Genomic DNA, 21341 nt, shown 5'->3' with positions numbered 1-21341 from the left:
AATGATACGCGTTTCTGTGTGCAAACTCGGCAAGGCAGCCAGTGGAAACACTAGACTCAGGTTAAAGCATATAGCTCACCCTCTTGTTGCTCCCACAGACAGAGTAGGGGATCAAGTGTGTCCGGTAACCATATAATTACAGAGAACCTAAGAGAGGAATACTAGCTGGCCATACCAAACCTGACCACAGCTGATGAAAACACACCCGGAGGAAATGCAAAGGTAGAAGACCCTGAAGAGTGTGGCAGAAGACACAAAGAGCATGACAGAAAACCGTGAATAGCGTGCTAAAGTGTGATGATGATGGTATTCACGAAGACAGAGTTAAACAACAATAGTCAGCAATAGCAGCTGATGTACAGAAAAGTCCGACGTTGTTTTTATGACCACATTATTAGATATTACTGAATGGACATGGGTAAGGTATTGCTGTACTTACTCAAACTATATTTGTCAAATTAAGACCATAGCAGTTGTGTTGCCTTGTGTTCTGGTGCTAAACCTTAAGGGTATGAGAGGAAAAGTTGTACTTAAAGGGCAAAAAGGATGGGAAACAAGGACAAGGGATAAGAGAGCGAGTTTTTGAGCAGGATAATACAAGCTTTATTTTAAGGGCCAAAGCTGAGGAAGTTGAGAAAATGTGAGCAATGGGGATGAAGGATAGGCTCCAATATAACATCTAAAATATTTAAGCTATCTATTGACATTCCAGAACAAACTTCTAAGTAATATTTCATAAACATGATTCTAAACAGGGACAGATTTTGACTTCAGAAAAATAAGCAATTTTATTCTTTTTCCACATTTCCACCACTTATCACGGGTCCAGCTCCCTTCAGGGAACACTTTGGAATGAAACTGAGAAGTTGCCGATACAAGAATTACAAATAGCTCAATTCATAAGTTCAAGAAAAGGCTAACCTTTAAAAGGTCTATTTCTGTATTCTAGAACAGGTAAGCTGAATTGTGAAATAAACACAATGAACAATACAACATATGCAAGATACTGGAGGAACTCAGCAGGTCAAGCAGCATGTATAGAAAGGAATAGATTCTGATGAAGGGTAAACAGAAAGAATAGTGTTGATGAAGGGTCTTGGCCTGAAATATCGACTCTTTACTCCTTTCCATAAACGCTGCCTGAACTCCAGTATTTTGTTTTGTGTTGCTCTGGATTTCCAGCATCTGTAGAATCTCGTGTCAATGAATAGCTTTCCACTCCATTAAAATTGTTTCCATACTGATGTGTTTCTTTCACAGCTGCTCTTGGGATCCTGCTAGTGACCATATAAGTAGCACAATATTTTGCAGGATGGAAAAATACACTCACCTTAAAAAAACATTCAAACAGCAGTCACACTGTACATTACTACAACATTTAAAAAAGTCACTATGGTTCCTCAGCAAGAAGCATACTCAGAAGTTTGAAATGACATCCATAAATATTACAAAATTAATTTCAACAACCAAGAACACACTTTCATGGTTATTAAAATTTGAGAAAAGGGTCTTTTTGTGGTTCAAGGTTTTTGGAAAATCTTAAAGTATTCAAATGTCTTTAGCTGGTGTACATTACTATCTTTCCTAATGTAAATCAGCAGAAATTTTCAACAGCAAACACAAGGAAATCTGCAGATGCTGGAATTTCAAGCAACACACAAAAAAGTTGCTGGTGAACGCAGCAGGCCAGGCAGCATCTTTAGGAAGAGGTACAGTCGATGTTTCGGGCCGAGACCCTCCGTCAGGACTAACTGAAGGAAGAGCTAGTAAGGGCTTTGAAAGTGGGAGGGGGAGGGGGAGATCCAAAATGATAGGAGAAGACAGGAGGGGGAGGGATGGAGCCAAGAGCTGGACAGTTGATTGGCAAAAGGGATATGAGAGCTCATGGGACAGGAGGCCCAGGGAGAAAGAAAAGGGGGGAGGGGGGGGGAAACCCAGAGGATGGGCAAGGGGTATAGTGAGAGGGACAGAAGGAAAAAAAGGAGAGAGAGAAAAAGAATGTATGTGTATATAAATAAATAATGGATGGGGTATGAGGGGGAGCTGGGGCATTAGCTGAAGTTTGAGAAGTCAATGTTCATGGTATCAGGTTGGAGGCTACCCAGACGGAATATAAGGTGTTGTTCCTCCAACCCGAGTGTGGCTTCATCTTTACAGTAGAGGAGGCCGTGGATAGACATATCAGAATGGGAATGGGACGCGGAATTAAAATGTGTGGCCACTGGAAGATCCTGCTTTCTCTGGTGGACAGAGCATAGGTGTTCAGCGAAATGATCTCCCAGTCTGCGTCAGGTCTCCCCAATGTATAGAAGGCCACGTTGGGAGCAACAGTATTGCCTAAATCTGTACTCATTTTAGATTAATCAAACGAAGGATTATATCGTTAGAATTTCAGTCAAGCTAATGGTACTTTCAATATTAATTAAAAAGATTTCAGCAACCAATGTAAATTAGAGCTAATTACACAAACCCGCTTGCAATTATACAAATTAGCTTTCCTTTGGCTTCATTAATAAATTGATAGTCAAGATTTTTTAAATAGCTTTGAAACTACTGCAATCAAACAGTAACAGACATATTTCCACAAGATTTCATATTTCAGATGGAAAAAAATTCAGGAATTGAACATTATAAAATAAAAATGCCCATGTACTTATATAACAAAGATTGTGTGGGGCCCTGGTCCTTACAGTTGCTACTGAGGTTGCAATGGTTGGCATTGTAAAAGCTGTTCATGAAGACCAAGGAGCAAGGTTCAAGGTAACTTAGACGCCATATTTCTGTGGGTTCTCATTCTCAGACACTTGCTCATGTTGGTGGTCAAACAACAACCAGTAGAATATAAATGATTTAAAAAAAAACACTCCACCAGGCTCAAGTTTCTATCCTGTTATTCCTGAGGAGGAATTTCTTTAACCAGGAAGTGGTGAAACTGTGGAATTCATTGCTACAGATGGCCATGGAGGGCATATCATTGGGTATATTTAAAGTGGAGGTTGATAGGGTCTTGATTAGTAAGGGTGTCAAAAGTTATGAGAAGGTAGGAAATGGGGTTGAGAGGGATAATAAATCAGCATGTTGGAATGGCAGAACATACTGGATGGCCTGAATGGCCTAATTATGCTCCTATGTCTTATGGTTATAAGTATAAGGTATTTTTAGGATCTGCTAAGATTTACATGCCTATTATCTAAGGGGTAGTGACAAACTTTTTGATATGAATACGTATTTTTTAAAGAGTGCACATTTTTAAAGGTTAGCTATTTATATTGTGACAGGCAGCAGTTTATTAGGTGTGGATTTTTAAAAGTGTTCCAAATATCAAATACTAATATGCACTTCCAACTTAAACAACATCAATGCAGATGTCCAAAATTCATCCAAGTTCTGAGAGGTGAAAACTTGGAATTGAAAGCAGAACTGTCAATTCCAGCTAAGTGTTGGGACATTGGCAGCTGCTCAATCCCCATGCTCCAGCACAAAGACAGATTTCAATAAAAACCACTAATAAATGTTGACACTTTTACCACCTTTACTCTTTAATACAGATATTTAGTATATGTAAATCATCCTTACCATCCCCTCCATTCCGTGGGGTAGTAGGAGCACAATTCCATTATTTCTGACCCATTTTGCTTGGCCTGAGCTCACAAACTGATCCAGAATGCACTGTGCAGTGTTGCTAAAATCACCAAATTGAGCCTCCCAACAGACTAAAGCGTTCGGACTTGCCATTGCAAATCCAAGCTCAAAGCCTAGATTTAGAAAATAAGTACAAATCAATTCAAGTACAATACACATTTATGACTTTTAAAAGGTTATAACGAGTTTTAAATCACTACCTATAATAGTTTTTTTTTGTTGCTGGGTCTAAATCCTTGAACTCCACACCCAACACACTGTGGGAGTGCCTTCAGTAGATCACCTGCAGCAGCTCATCATCACTTCCTCAAGAGCATTTAAGGGTAAATGATAAATGATGTCCTGCTAGTGACACACTGATCCCAAAAACTAATTTTAAAAAAATCAAGATAACGAAGGTTGTTTTATTGAATCTGAGGGCACATACCGTATGCTATTATAACTTACAGTTTTTCTGTATTGCGCTGTACTGCTGCTGCTAAACAAATTTCATAATTGATGCTAGTAATATTCAACCTGATTCTGATTATTCTGTAGTGTATCTGCACAGTAACAAAACAAATATGCAGCATTCATTCTTGGGCATGAAACAATTATCAGAACATCCAGAAATGTTTATTTGTGAGGTAACACAGCTTCACAACTGCAAATACTAAACCACAGTGGAATCCCTTGAAAATTGAAATAATTGCAAATCTTTAAATCATTTTTCAAAAAGTGCAAACAATGGTTAGATTTCCTGATTCTACAAGTATCTTTCTTCCTACAACAATATCTTACCATATGGAGTGCAATGGTTTTAATTTTCAAAAACATAAATTTTAAAAATCTGCTTATTTAAAAAAATAAGCAACTACAAAATCAGATACATATAATGAGTACAGCAATGAAGACCATTCAGGCATCTTGTCTAACTTCCGTACCCGTTTCTCATATCCTGCAAATTTTCTTCCTTCAAGTACAGATCCAATTTCTTGTGAAAACCATGATAAAATCTATCTTCCTTTGTTACCTAGATATTGTGTGGAAAGATTTTGCTCCATGTCACCTTTGGCTCTTTTGACAGTCACTTTAAATCTAGACACTTTGGTTTCTAATCTTTTAAGTTTGTTTGCTTTTGCGTCCAGATTCCTCATTATTTTTAATACTTCTCTGAATCTTTCTGTAGTGGAGAACAATCCAAGTATTTTTCCAGCTTCCTGTAACAAGTTTCTTGGAATCTTTCCTGCATGCTGAACAAGCTCTCCACTCCCTTCCTCAAGTTCTGCCACCAACCTTCAATACTAATGGTGCATTGTTCATTGTCTTATGAAGGTTCAAAGGTCCGCTTATGGATGCTCAAGATCCAATGACTTATTAAAGCATTCACTGAAACTGCCTGCCAACAAAAAATAATGCATTTCCACACTCTCACTCTTATATTGAAACTACTCGAGAAATATACTATTCATACAAAATTAATCAGTTTCAATCTTCCTATCACTTTTGCACTTTGATAAATTTCATCCAACCATTCCCTCAGCCAGTACACATCCCCTTAATGTCCACTTCTTCGTATTTAATTTAGTACCTTCAGTATTTGAAATTGTCTTATGTACATCTAATTCCAGCTCAATACAGGAATGAGGCAAGCTCTGATCTCCAGTTCAACAATTATCATTTACCACAAATGCTTTCCAGTATATTATCCATGGTGCCACTGCCCGTTTTATTCCACGGGCTTCAAACTTGCTGACAAACCTTTTATGAGGCACCTGGGACCTGTTGGGTGCTCATACACTATAATCAGTATTACCACCACTATCAGTGCTGCTTCCTAATTTAAAAACTCAGGATAGTTGAAATTCCATTAATTAATTCACACAATCAAGTGATTTAGTTTTGTCCTGGATTACTGTTTCCAAAAATTTGCCATCATAAAAGTTAAACTCTGGGGTTTAGCTGCTGAATTTTTTCTTCCTTCTCGAACAGGAGTTTAATAAATCATATTCACATCTCAATTTAGCATATCCCATTATCCTGTTCTGACCCAGTACTTTTCAATGTAATGCTTGTATTACTTTAATAAAATTCTCACACTGAGATATGACATTAAACTTGGCTGCTATCCATTAACATTTTTGTGCTGGCTAGGGAATTTTTCTTCCTCCTCACAAAAGTTTGTTTTTGGAAAACACCTTCGATTTCCACTGCAGTTTAAACAATGCCAGTGGTAACTTTAAGGTACACCTGCTTGTCGATACAAATATCTAATCAGCCAAACGTGGCAGCAACTCAATGCCTAAAAGTGTGCAGACATGGTCAAGAGGTTCAGTTATTGTTCAGGCCAAAGTCTATGTAACTTTGATGGTGGAATAAGTGTTGGTGCCAGAAAGGGTGGTGAGTACCTGAGATACTGCTGATCTCCTCTGATTTTTTACATACAACATTCTTTAGAGTTTACAGAGAATGGTGCGAGAAACAAAAAAACAAAATCCAGTGAATGGAGGTTCAATGGGTGAAAACACACTATTAATGAGAGAGATCAGAGGAGAATGGCTAAACTGGTTCAAGCTGACAGGATGGCAACAGCAACTCAAATAACCATGTGTTATAATGTTGGTGTGCAGAAGAGCATACTTGAATACATATACACACACACACACACACAAAACCTTGCGGTGGTTGAGCTACAGCAGCAGTAGACCACCTTGGATTCCACTCTTCTACCTGAAGAAGTGACCACAGAGTGTATACCTCTTAGCAAAACTGGTCATGGGTTAAGGGTGAAAGGTGAAAAGTTTAAGATAAACATGAGGGGAAACTTCTTCACTCAGAGAGTCGTGAGAATGTGGAACAAGCTGCCATCACAAGTGGTGCATGCAAACTCGATTTCAATGTTTAAGAGAAGCTTGGATATGTACATGGGTGGAAGGGATATGGAGGCCTATGGACCCAGCGCAGGTCAATGGAAAAAGGCAGTTCAAATGGTTTGGCATGGACTAGATGAGATGAAGGGCCTGCTTCTGTGCTGTACTTTTCTATGACTCTACGACTCTGTAACCAAAGTTTGCAATACTTTCAATTAGTCTGGATCTCAAGCTTCTAAAGGCTTGAGCTGTAAGACTCCTGATCCAAGAAAAAAATTATATGCGTAATGGCAGCCAAGAGTAATGAAACAATTAGAGTTAAAAGGCAGATTTGCATTTGCCTTTTAGAAATCTGGATGCAAGTACAGGTAATTGACAGATTGTGATCCATATTAAAATTTTTAATCTCATGGGTGGATTTGTTTTCCAAAAATCAAAACTAGACCAAATTAAATTCCCTTCAGAAAGGATGAGTATGACTGGTCTTTCATTGTGATAAACTCTCCAAAATTCTTCAAAAATAATAATCTTTTGGGGCCAATAGTTATTTCTGGACTGTCTCAATGAAAACAGGACGAATGACAGCTTTGGTTCTGGTAGGAGACAAAATATGTACCAATAGGTAATGGTTACATTGGAAACTGGAAAAACTGGGTAAATATTACTATTGGATAACCTAAAGCAAGAACTGGCCAGTTCTGATATCAAGTCCGGAAGGCTCCAACATACCCTGATAGAAGATGGTGTCGTTCATTAAGATTCTGTTGAACCTCATTGGAACAGTGCAGGGGACCACAGACAAATAGGTCAGAGTGAAAGTGGGATGCTTGTGGTCATGCCAATGGGCTAACTGAAGTGCTTCTGCAAAGCAGAACCAAATGTTCTTCTGGGGCCACCAATGTAGAGAAGACTTGTATATTTACTATTTCAATAATATTTTACATATATTCTTTGATTATGCATTCTTTGTTTACATAATTCATTACTTGTAAGGATGACGAGGAACTTTTCCAAAATCTTAAGACTGTGTTAACAAGATTAGAAGATTATGGATTTAAAAGCACGACACGACAAGTGTGAATTCTTTAAACCAAGCATCACTTACTGTGGTCACACCATTGATGCATAAGCACCACACAAGTGTGCTGAGAAAATTCAAGCAGTGGTGAATGCCCTGTGGCTAAAGGACATGTCACATTGCTAGTTCTTTTTAGGATTTGTCAATTATTATAACAGGTTCCTGCCCAACCTGGTTATTGTGCTCCACCCCTTGAATTCATTACTAGAGATCAAGAAGAAATGACAATGGACAAAGCAGCGTGAAGTGGCCTTCCAAAAGACAAATGGAATGGTGACATTAGACTCCGTACTCACACATTATGATCAACATTGTCCAATGAAGCTTGCCTCTGATACCTCACTTTATGGTATAGGTGCAGTCATGTCACATGTTGATTGGAGTGATGGAAGTGAACACACCATAGCTTTTGCAAGACGTTCCCTTATGTGAAAAATTACACACAGATTGACAGAGAGGCCTTTACTCTGGTTTGGAGCAGAAAATGCTTTAACTAAGAATGCGGCCTAGAAGACAAGCAAACCTTCAGGATTTCGAGGTTTGGTGGCCCTGTGGACAGGCTGCTTCTAAGCCGATGCTACCGACTGAAGCATCGTGAAACAAAAATGGAACGTCAGGACCAGCAGATCAGCTGTCAGAGGCTCTGTACTCAGCAAATTGCACTCTCTCTCTCTCTCGTTGATGAGGGAGGGATGGTTGCTAATTTTCCAGGTGGAGAGCTTGGGGAAAAAAGCAGCACGACACTTCTAACACTGTAAAACAGCAAGTTGTTTTGTTATGTCTCACCTCTCACTGTGAAAGGGGACACCTCTTTTTCCCTTTATTAGGGAGAGAGAGCCAGCCTGTGGTATGTCAAATTGTCGGGTGAATAATTAGTTTTTGTTGTACTGTACTTTTTAATTGGAGGCTTGGTGGGTGGAGGGTGCAGATGCTGGCTGCAGGCAGGGAGGGTCGTTGCTTTGCTGCTACTTGTGTGTGGGAAGGAGGGAGTAGTGGGGCTTTGGTGTTCTAACATTTTAATTGTCACTCATTCTTTAGGGCACTCTTCTATTTTCATGGATGTCTGTGTAGAACAAGAATTCCAGGATGTATATTGCATACATTTTTCTGATATTAACTGCAACTATTGAATCTGTTGAAACCAGTATTTATATGGGAGAGAGTTTACCCATGTTACTGATCATCAACCACTAGTGTCCATTTTCAGTCCTCAGAAGGGTGTTCCACTAACAGCAGTAGTACAAATTCAGAGATGGGCTCTTTCTTGGAGGACACATTTACAAGATTGAATTCAAGAGGATAACAAATCATGGAAATGCTGATTAATTGCCCCATTTACCTTTGGAAAAGAAAATACCTGAAAAGTTTAGAAAAAAGGAAACTCTTCTTGTAGTACGTATTCTCCTTAATGCAAATAGATACTCCTATTACAACAGAGATGATCCAAAGGGAAACTAGAAAATACCCACACTGTCTCAGGTCTACAAGGCCATCCAAAATGGCTGGAACGTGTAGTAGAAATCCCAGTTCCCCCACTTTTACCAATGCCAGGAAAAATTTGCCCTTGACGGAGGTTGCCTTATGTGGGGATGGAAAGTTGTTGTACCATCCAAGCTGGGAGCTGAAGTGCTGGAGGTGTTACACACCAGTCACCTAGCCGTGTTCAAAATGAAAGTATTGGCTTAAAGCTTTGTCTAGTGTCCTGAGATAGATCAGCTGATCCAGCAGCTTGTCATACACTGTCAGGATGCCAACACATCCAAAAAAGGTTTTCCTGTACTGTCAGAACCACTTCCTGTAGTCCCAGAGTCAACTTCTACAATCACCACGGAGGAAGCCCCAGAACCTGACATTGTTTCAGAGCCACGTATTTCAGCTGCCAAGCAGAGTGACCTCTGCAAGAAAGACATTACCCACAAAAGTAAGAAATTCTCCATAGTGATTAAATTTTTAGGCCTGAATGGGACAATATAAAATTTAATATGCTGTGGATATTTATACAGTAGTTATATTATTTTGTGTGTGTATTTTTTAAGTTGAGATGCATTCTATATTGAGTGGGAGTTTATTCCTAAGCAGGGAGGAGTGTTGATCGCTTAATATTTGAGTAATATTGTAAATGTATTGTTTGATTAAGCATTCTTTGTTGTTTACATAATTCATTACAGGTTATATGTAAAAGTATGTGAATGCCACATCATATGTGCGCACCTCACTTGAAGTAAAATCAAACTAAGGACACATTATCCCCAGCTCTGTGTTTTTCTTTCCATTCGTTTTATGTTTTGAAGTTACAAAGCATAATGAAGACCACATTCTGGGCACTAAATACACTGCATTACCTCAGAATAGTTCTGAAGGTCAGCAGTTCAAAGTGGCAGCTCACCACTCTCTTCTTAAGGACATTTAGTTGGTGAGCAAGAATTACTAGCCTTGTCCTGAAAAATAAGGAAAATATTTGATGGTGTTATTTCTGCACTGCGATTAAATATGCTTGCACTCATTCTTTATGGCATAGATGGAAGTCATTTGGCTCACTGAGTCCATGACACCTCTTGGCCTTTTGACAAAGGGTCTGGGACCTAAAACATTAACTTTGTTTCTCTTTCTGCAGAAGCTATCTGAAATACTGTGTTTCCAGCATCATCTGTTTTATTGCCAAAAATGTCTCAACACAAGGTGAAAACAAGGAACGAATTTGGAATGGAATCAAAATGAAAGTCAGGATGTAATCTTCCTATTTAAAAAGTTTCAAGATTGCTCAATGTCACTTCCAGTACACAAGTGCAAAAGAGAACAAAATAATGGTTACTCCAGATTCAATGCAGCACAAAAAAAACATTTAAGACAAAGAACACTATAATAAAAAAAAACATAATCAATATAAATACACAAGAAAGCTTATTAACATAGATTGATTGTATATACATAAAGTGATACTAGGCACAAGAGTGTCTGTATATAAGGTGACTGACTGGAAATGATGAAGTAGTGGTGGTGGGGGTTGTGGAGGGGTGAGTTAGTGGGTGGAGGTGTTAATCAGTTTTACTTCTTGGGGAAAGTAACTGTTTTTGAATCTGGTGGTCCTGGAATGGGTATTAAAAGAGGTGGCAAGTGAAAACGTATGCATGTTATAAGAAGATTACTTTAGGTAGAACAAATGTGTCTTTCTAGACTAATAGTGGAAAGAAATGCAGATTATGGGGTGAGGGATGGAAACAGAGATACACTGAGGACATGTTAATGTTTGGATCAGAGTAATTGATTATCACAGCATAGCATATTGTAAGAGAATGACTGTGCCTATGTAACTACATTTGGCTACCTTAAGGGTATTGAGCACTGGGATTGAATGCCAGATAGCAAAACAAGTGAGATCATAAATCCCAAAAGTGGACAAGGCAGAGGTCAAAGATCCTGGAAGAAAGTTGGATGATCCAGACCATTGCAGAAGATCCCTCCAGCCATGCTAAACTGTTATTCTGCCTAGTCCCATCGACCTTTAAGTTTGTTCACCTTTTGTGTCTCAATCCCTCATTATTGATATTGTACCATATAACCTACTGTATAATATAGGACTACTTTGTGTTGTACTAATACATCTTATTGAGCATGTGCTATTAGGGGCGTAGGGATCTGTATAGTTGTGTGTTCAGTTCGGTTTTAGTTAGTAAAGAACCTGTTGATTTAGCTCTTGTCTCCAGCGTTTTATTTATAGCTTTGCTGTGTAAATCAGCCACATACACAACAGGTATATTTCCTGTAAGCAGGTGACCAGAACCACTCACAATAAAAAGCATTGGTGAGGTCAAATGCAGTTATGCGGGCGCAGAGGAAACACATGGTTGGAAATCTGAAAGATGTTTCAGATATTAAAGGATAAAGCAAAGGTAACAAAATTGAAAGAAAACAGAAAATGCTGGAAAACTAAGGTCAGACAAGGATCTATGGCAAAAAAAAGTCAGATAATGTTCTGGGTCTGAGATCCTACCTCAGAACTTAGAGATGTTTTTGATTAACAAGACTGAGAATTTGAAATTAGCTTGCAGAGAAGTGAAAACAAGTACAAAGACAAGGATGATTGCTGGAACATAATGGGTACAGATGGCAGATTTTTGCACAAGTTAAAAGTTAAAGAAGATGAGAGATTTCAATGAAAGTATATTAGAATATGAAGAGTAATGAAAAAACTGAAAAAACTGTCATCAGCAGAACCAAAGCAAAAAAGCAGACCAAGTTAAAAAGTAGCAATATCTGTAACAGAGTAGAAAGCTCAGCTCATAATTAGCTTGAAGTTGTTCTGTTGATAAGGCACTTGTCTTGAAAGGGGTTTGAATTGGGGTATTGAATTCTGGAGGAAATGTGACTTGCAAGGTGTTCCAAGTATTCTGTAGTTCTATTTAAGATTTCCAGTATCTGCAATTTGTGTTTCCATTCCCTCTTTCCAGAATTTATCCCCAATTTGAGAAATGTACCTTACCCTGGACTAAAGGCCAGAGAGCAGTCTAATGTAGTGATGGTGAAAGAAGCAATACATGAAATGGTTGGTCTGAATATCCTCAGCAGACATGTGGAAAATGACCCCATGCCTAGGAATATCATTTCAGGATAACAGGTGGAGGAATTATTAATCATTTGGCTATTCTTGAAGTAACATTAGTGCTTGGGATAGGGATGGAGTCATGGTAGGAATGAGACCAGCTGTCCAACTTATTCGAAAGTATCATATCAAAAACCAAACTGAGTTTATCCTGTGAACTTATCCTGCATTAAAAAGCTTTTCATACAAACAAGGAACTTGAGGGAGATCATTCGGGGGTGTTTGGCAATATAACCTATTTAACATCACTTCTCAGGGATACTAAAATACACAAGACCACAAGATATGGGAGCAGAATTAGGCCATTTGGCCCATCGAATCTGCTCTGCCATTTATCATGGTTGATCCAATTTCCTCCTCAGCCCCATTCTCATGCCTTCTCCCCATATCCCTTCATGCCCTGATTGATCAAGAATCTATCTTTCTCTGCCTTATACGCAAAGACTTAACCACCATAGCTGCCTGTGGCAAAGAATTCCACAGATTTGCCACTCTCTGGTTAAAGAAATTCCTCTTCACCTCTGTTCTAAAAGGACAACCCTCTATTCTGAGGCTGTGTCCTCTGGTCTTAGACTCTCCCACCATAGGAAACATCTTCTCCACATCCACACTATCAAGGCCTTTTACTATTCGGAAGGTTTCAATGAGGTCACCCTTCATTCTTCTGAATTCCAGTGAATACATGCCCAGAGCCATCGAATGCTCTTTAGATGACAATTCAATCCTGGAATCATTTTTGTGAACCTCATATGAACCCTTTCCAGATTTAGCTTTCTAAGACAAGAGGCCCAAAACTGCACACAATACATCGAGGGAGGCCTCACCAGAGCTTTATAAAATCTCAACATCTTTGCTTTAATATTCTAGTCCTCTTGAAATAAATGCTAACATTGCATTTGCTTTCCTCTCTACAGATTCAACCTGCAAATTAACCTTTAGGGAATCCTGCTCAAGGACTCCCAAATCCGCTTGCACCTCAGTTTTTTCATATTTTCTCTCCATTTAGAAAATAATCAACCCTTTCATTTCTTCCACCAAAGTGCATGACCATACACTTCCTGACACCGTATTCTATTTGCCATTTCTTTGCCCATTCTCCTAACCTAAGTCCTTCTGTAGCCTCTCTAATTCCTCAAAACTACCTGCCCCTCCACCTATCCTCATTTCATCTGTAAACTTTTCAACAAAGCCATCAATTCCATCATCCAAATCACTGACATATAACGTAAAAAGAATCGGTCCCAACACAGACCCTTGTGGAACACCAACAGTCACCGGCAGCCAGTCAGAAAAGGCTCCCTTTATTTCTGCTCTTTGCCTCCTGCCAATCAGCCACTGCTTTATCCATGCTTGAATCTTTCCTGTAATACCATGGATACGTAGCTTGTTAACCAGTCTCAGGTGTAGCATCTTGTCAAAGTCCTTCTGAAAATCCAAGTACACAACATCAACTGATTTTCATTTGTCTATTCTGTGTATTATTTCTTCAAAGAATTTCAACAGTTTTGTCAAGCAAGATTTTCCCCTTGAAGAAACCATGCTGACCAAGCCTATTTTATCATGTGCCTCCAAGTACCGACTCATCCTTGGTAATCCACTCCAACATCTTCCCAACCACTGAGGTCAAACTGGCCAAGAGTTTTCTTTCTTCTGCCTCTCCCCCTTCTTGAACAATGGAGTGACATATGCAATCATCTGGAACCATTCCAGAATCTAGTGATTCTTGAAACATCATTACTAATGCCTCCATGACCTCTTCAGCCACCTCTTTCAGAACTAATTATTGTGAAAATGTCCAAAAAACAGAATCTCCCCCCAAAATCTTGCACGTCAGCTAGATTTGCAGTTCTGTTACAAGTGAGATTTTACTTAGATCGGTACACATCAGCCATTGCAGAAAATTGTCCCACTAGAGAGTTTGATAAGCATAAGGGCTCATTTTGCACTCAACACTCGCATGACAGAAAGCATCCAATTTCTAAATAGATGACAGTATTACAGAGTAACATCTGGAAGCCTAACCATTTCTAAATATTTTTGCAATTGTCTTTGCCTTGTGCCTGCTTATTTGACACACAAGAGAACCATGGAAATTCCCACAACTCCATTCTAATTCCATTTCACTGGGTTACTTCACAATGTGCATGGAATTTGACGTCAGCAAAGTAGTAAACCAATTGGGAAAAGCCCAAAAATATCTATAATTGATTCTTGAAATTCACTTAAATACAAAGTCTTCTGCAATAATCTGAGGATTGATTAATTCCACTGCCAACACTGAAAAGTCACAAAATATAAATACTCTTGCAGTAAAGTGCTTCTACCAGGAGTAAAATGTTCATTATGTTTATGGATGTGATACAGCACCCAAAATTGTCTGTAAATAAAAACTAATGATTAAAATTCAATTTTTTAAGAAGTACATTTATCAGCAAAAGTGTAAACAAATGTCTCTCAAGACAGAGAAACGAACATAATAACGTAACAGTTTTTCAGTCAATACAGAAGCATTATAGAAATAGAACACATTATTATAAAACGAAGTATATAGAAATACTCAAAATAGTGTATAACAAAGAAAGTGTAAGAAAATGGCAGAACTAATTAAAATGTCAAAAATCTGGGTATAATATTACTGTTTTTAATTATAATAAAAAAACTGTGACAAAGTATGGTGGATCCAACAGCTTCAAATTGAAACAAAACAGCCGACATGGTTAAGCACCTAACCTCAGGCATACTCAGATAATTTTAGCATTGTATTTTCCCCACAGTTTTTCAGGTCAGCAAGACAACTTGAAGCTCTGGATTCTTACCTATAATAGAACCACTTAATGTTAATACACTAATTAGAATCAATGCCAATCCAAGTGAAAGTTTATTTGTAAAAATAACTAAAAATGCACTGCATGTTTTTAATTAGGAAGAGTTAAAGGGAAATGGATGGTATAATAGATTATACAGCAGAATATTATTTCTAGTTTAGTGGATTATGTACTGGGTCAAAGTGAACAGACTCTTGTGAAATGAGATTAAGCAGTCTCAAACTAGTGAGAATGACCCCAGGGTGAAACTATTTCTAATTCAGTACTAATAAGCAACAGTCATAGGGGCAATTTTATTTGTACATAAAGCAAATAGAATAAAATGACACTGCAGAAAAAGAATACAATTTAAGGAAATCACTGCAGTAATTTAAATCAAATATTGTAATATTAAAAAAATTACATTCACATAAATATAAAAGGAATAATTTGTCACCTTTACAAAACAGAAAATGGCTTCATAAATTAACTTTCCCTATGAATAAACACAATCCCACCCAAGCAATCATAATTAAATCTCTGAATATGCATAAGCTTGTACAGATTGCTGTCATGACAGTTTTTTAAAAAAAGTAAGAGTCCAGTACTTCTTGTAGTCAATAGCAAAAACAAATATTAAAAGCATTTAACATACCCAAGACACCAAATTCAGAAAGTGAACTGTTACAAACTGTGTAAGGAGCTTGGTTTGGCCACATATGATTCATGGGCACACAAGTCTTCTTATCTACCTCTTGATCATGTAAAACATGATGGCGATGGCTGTGAAAGCAATAATATTTGACAATAAAATCTAGACAAGATGCACTCTAGTGAGCAGCAAATAATGTACTGTGATCAAAAGATTTCACTTCTGCGTTTAATGTAATAGAGGCTCAGATTTTAAAATACTAATACATCATTTATTTACCTGCAAAACAACTTGACTACCAAAAAGCAGAACTATCAAATGAAAAATATTAATTTAATTAATCGCCATAACAACTTTAACTGGTTAAATTTGGCTCATCTTATAGGACATAAGCAGGAATAGGCCCTTCTGCCTGCAACTAATTTGAAAGTTTAAAAAAAACAATATTCTTAAATGAAAATATTTAATGAAAAAGCTGCAGATGCTGCAATTGCCTTGTGAAACACTTGTGCTCAGTGAATGTAAGCATCAAGTTACCATTTTAATTCACCATGCTATTCCTGCTCTTTTTCTCTGGTCTCCCAGCTGCTACATGTGGTCCAAAAGCCAGCTTGAGGAACAATCTCATCTTTCACCTGTGCATGTTGCAGTCTGCAGGACTTAACATCAAGCTCTCCAACTTGAGATATCTTGCTTTTTCTTTGTTTGTATCAGGACTTGTTATTTTTGTTTGCCAGTCATTTTTATCCATTTTCTTTCATTTGGCCACTGGAATGTGTTCAGCAAGCAAGACTATACACATAGTCATAGTCATACTTTATTGATCCCGGGGGGAAACATAACAGACTTTATATCTTTACTATCACATTACACAGAAAAAGGAGCTTAAATACCTCATTATTTCAACCAATCTGGGAAATTGCCTCTGTTCCATCCATTATTCTCTCCTAACTTCTCTGCTACAGAGACCAATTTTTTTTCTCCTTTTCTCAGTTCTTACGAAAGATTCAGATCCAAAACGTTAACTGCTCATATTTCCACAAATGTTGCCTGACCCATTGGCATCTTTCAGCATTTTCTATTTATACGTGACTTAATTTTAATTTAATTTTCTGGAAGTGAAAGGCCAAGGCATAATTGATAATGTGTTTTAGGGTATGCAACGAAAAAGAGGTTGAAAGATTTTAGTCAATTTTTACATTGTTCAACAATTAAATCATGTCTATAATTTGGCTCAAATTGAACTGTTTTCCTTGGTGTGCATTAAGTACCTGAAATTAGTTTTCTTCAATGATTCTAGAAGTGCCTCAAACGGAATCTTTACATACATGCTTATAGCCCATCGAAACACAGATCCAATTCCATTGAAAGGTAAAATATCATGCAACCCAAAACTTAGGCATAAACAGCTTGACAAATTTATTTAGTTCCTGGTAAGTCTGAAAGTAAGGTGTGAGGATTTGTTTAAAAATTAGTTAACTAGTAGTGCTAAGAATAAATATATCAAATGTGTTTAATTTTGTAAACAAAACTCACATACTTTTAACAAATATCAGTTCAGAACTTAGTTTTTTTTATGGAGTAGAGACTTTTATAGTTATTGCATAGTTGCTAAAGTGTTACATTTCGTAACACAATGAATAATATTTAAATATCAGGATAACTATTTACTGATGATAAATGACAATTTCTAGCATGCTTCAAGTTCATAAGATATAGGAGCAGAAATTAGACCACTTTGTCCATAGACTCTTCTCCACCATTTCACCATGGATGACCTGTTTTCCTCTCAGCTCCAGTTCCCTGCCTTCTCTCTGTAATTCTTCATGCCCTGATTAATTAAAAATCCATCAACCTCTGCCTTCAAGAGACTGCATTACAGGACATTCTTCGGGAGAAGGGAGTGGGGGGATCGTGCGCAATGATTTCCTGAGCAGATTGTCACACATATTTGTCAGACCATAAAATCATAAGATATAGGTGCAGAAACAAGAAAAAAATCTGCAGATGCTGGAAATCCGAGCAACACACAAAATGCTGGGGAACTCAGCAGCAAGGCAGCATCTATGGAAGAGAGTATGGTCAACATTTCGGGCACTGCTGTACTCTTGTCTGTAGATGCTGCCTGGCCTGCTGAGTTCCTTCAGTATTTTATATATGTTGATCAGACACAGGAGCAGAATTAGGCCATTCGGCCTATCAAGTATGCTTCTCCATTTCATCATGACTGATCCATTTCCTTCTCAACCCATCTCCTGCCTTCTTCCCATAACCTTTCATACCCTGACTAGTCAAAAACCTATCAACCTCCGGTCTCAAATGCACCCAGTGACCTGGCCTCCATGGTCACTGTGGCAACAAATTCCACCAACTCACCACCATCTGGCTAAAGAAAATTCCACCTCATCTCCATTCTAAATGGACGTCCCTCTACTTTGAGGGGCTGTGCCCTCTGGTCTTAAGCCTCCCCCACTGTAGGAAACATGCTCTCCACATTCACTCTATCTAGGCCTTTCAACATTCAGTGCGGATACATCAGCCCCCAATCTGTGAATCACAATATTCTACATTCCTGAATTATAGAACATGAGGACTAGATCATGACATGACCTTCAAAAGGCAACACCAGACAAATGATTCTAGCCGCTTTCGGTGGGACTTAACACAAAAAGGGAAGTAGGTGTGCTGGGATTCTGCAAAATGTTTACCTGAAGGTACCTCGTTCAACATCTTGTCCACTAAGCCTAACATGAATTCCTTCTTTCAGTAGAGAACCAAATGCCATGTACTCTGCCAGGGCCCAATCAACCACTTGATTCTTGATCATCTCTGCTCGTCCATTCAAAATCCGAGACAAACCTGAAAAAAGTATAAAGAGCTGTTTAGGTAATTAACGAAGTGTTCATGAAATTAATACAGATGCCACAATGATCAATACTAGATTTTTCCTAACCTTTTAATTCTAGTTTGTCAAAGCCTATGATTCATTAATTTCATAATGTTAGATTATTGTTTTATTTTTAAATTGTACATGGTTCACCTTTCTTAGTGGCAGCTTGTTCATGGTGAGTCAGATTTGAAATCCTCTCCAGAAATTAGATGATACGAGATAGAATTTGAGCTCAGTGCTGAAGCAGTGCACGGGGGAAAATTAATATATTGTACAGTCGACTAGATTTAAAGGATCTCAAAGCATATTTCCTTCTTCCTTCAGCCAACACCACCAACTGCACGTTAACTAATCACTGATCCTTTTTGCTGTTTGCAGTTCCTTGGTGGATACAGGCTGCCAGTCACAATTAACTATAGAAAAATACTGCATGTAATTGACTGGATGTCCTGAGACCATCTAAAAAGCTCTAGACACAGGCGTATGTCTTCTCTGCACAGCACAATAAGTGAAATATAATGCTAATTTCAAGAGAGGCTTAGCTAAAATATAACCAGTTTAAATGGTTAATAGTCAAGAACAACTGTGGAGAAATGCTCCTGTATGTCAAAATCCTTAAGGATCCCTGAGTAGTAAGAATCCAATTACAAGTTATAAGAGATTTAAAAAAATGTCAACTTTTGCAGATACAGTATATGGATCAAGGTTCCTCCTGCCAAGCAGAAATCAATGTAAAACACTTAAAGTAGAATAGCAATTATGACTACATATCAAAACAATTTTCTTTAAGTTAGTCTTTATAAATGGTTAACATTGATTCACAAAGCATTTCCACAATTGCTTTTGAACTTATTGGTGGTTTTAATCTGAGTTATGTTTAATATCACTGGCATATGTCATGAAATGATGGATGCCACTTTTCTGAGGCACCACTCCTTGAAGATGACCTAGATACTATGGAGACCAGTGCCCGTGATGGAGCTGGCTAATTTTACAATTCTTTGCACCTTACTTTGATTCTGTGCAGTGGCGTCCCCATACCAAATAGTGATACAGCCAGTTAGAATGCTCTCCACAGTACATCTGTAGAAAGTTGCAAGTGTTTTTGGTGACATACCAAATCTTAAACTGCTAATGAAATATAGATGCTTCCATCATCAATATATGCCAGTATATAGATGACACTCAGCAACTTGCACATTTCTTCCTTTACTCCTCTTCTAAAATTGAGGCTTGTGCAAGGTTCCATCCCATAAACAGGCTCAGCTCTCTGGGAATTAAAACGTTTCAGCATATACGACAGGCAGAACTAATCAACATGTTGAACACTGTAGCACTCAATTCTGCCCTCACCCAGCAACCACATATACTCTTCTGTCATAGTGACTGGATAACCACTGTAGCTACAGAGAACATTGCTGTCAAATATTATATTCTCTTTCCCCCAATAAACTGTGTAGCTTGTTGGTGATTATTCTGGAGTTATGAAATTATAGAGAGCAGATAATTAATTAAAATGAGAACCAGCCTAGAGTAAATAAAATCTGTTCACAATTTAAATTCAACTGGTACTTCATAGGCCATTGAAACCTACAATGGGGTGGAGCATTCTAATTCCATATCATTGAAACTATGTAGAGCTAGGGTTCCCAACCTGGGGTTCACGGACCATTGTATTGGTCCATGGCATAGAAAATATTGGGAACCCCTCACGTGAAGGAAGACAATAGATGAATGCTCGTGTTAATTAATGATCATTGAAAACTTCCAGATGCAAACAGAGACAACATTAAGTGGCCACCTCCTGTATTAATGCATACTAAAGGCATATCCCTACTACTTAATGCAAAGTTCAAAGTTCAGGTCCGTTTTGTCACTTAACATTTTGGCTCGTTGTACATTTAGAGAGCTATCCCTCAACACTGTAACTAATATGGTATATTTTGCATGTCTGGAGTTTATGCTAGGAAGCTTTTGACCAGCTGTCATTCAGTAATGAATACTTGAAGGAATTCTGCAAGTTGGGATATGCTACACTGTAAATACATCATTCTTCAAAATTACCTGCCAATATTCAAAAATGTTAAAATTAAGAGGGTGATTGTAAGTCAATGAAATGATAGCTTAATATTCAAAAACTACAGAACAGCGTCAGGAAGAAATCTAGATTCTATCCAGATATGCTGTATTTAATAAAGATGTTATATCTCCCATTTACAACTTCTGTAGACTCAGTTAGTCAGTCACAACATAGCTGAGAAAAAATCAGCTGTATTCAAGGCAATGTCTTCCAGTAATACTCTTCTTCAGCCCATTACCTCTTCCATCTATCACCTCTCAGCTTCTTACTTAATCTCCCTCCCCCACTGACCTTCCCCTCACCTGGTCTCACCTATCACCTGCCAGCTTGTACTCCTTCCCTTCTTTATTCTGGCTTCTAATCCTTCCTTTCCAATCCTGACAAAGGACCTTGACTGGAAAGTGAACTGTTTATTCCCTTCATAGAGGATGGGCTCCTCCAGCATTTTGGTGTATTATATCGAGATGTCCATGAAAAATGTTGCCAACTGGCACATTCCAGGCTGCAGGAGGATGTGCTGAGGGATGCACTGTAACTTGATGCAACCTTTGCAAGGGCTCGGTGGAGAAAGACCACAGTATAAGATTCTTTTTCTACTGGAGTGGGGAGGGGATAGGTTGAGAGAGGAAGCCCCTCCATTATTACACCACCCCAGAGTGCTACATCAATGGCAGCAGTGTTATTGATGTGTGTGAATGTAATAGAACACTACAGAAAGCATTGACTATGAATGTAAAGAATGAAAA

The 21341-nt window shown here is 38.1% G+C and overlaps 1 protein-coding gene across 3 annotated transcripts in view; it reads right to left on the bottom strand.

Moving 5' to 3' along the window:
* Positions 1-21341, bottom strand: part of LOC134358317 (2-oxoglutarate dehydrogenase-like, mitochondrial) — a 98547-nt gene that overhangs the window by 23921 nt on the left and 53285 nt on the right. For all 3 annotated transcript variants that reach the window (XM_063070416.1, XM_063070418.1, XM_063070417.1), the window contains 3 exons: positions 18334-18484; positions 15629-15756; positions 3577-3755 (listed from right to left, as the gene is read on the bottom strand). In XM_063070416.1, coding sequence (XP_062926486.1) covers positions 3577-3755; positions 15629-15756; positions 18334-18484 — 458 coding nt within the window. The remainder of the gene's footprint in view (positions 1-3576; positions 3756-15628; positions 15757-18333; positions 18485-21341) is intronic.

The sequence above is a fragment of the Mobula hypostoma genome, chromosome 18 (genome assembly GCF_963921235.1).
Source record: "Mobula hypostoma chromosome 18, sMobHyp1.1, whole genome shotgun sequence".
In the NCBI taxonomy this organism is placed as follows: Eukaryota; Metazoa; Chordata; class Chondrichthyes; order Myliobatiformes; family Myliobatidae; genus Mobula; species Mobula hypostoma.
This window is presented reverse-complemented; position numbering and strand designations above follow the sequence as displayed.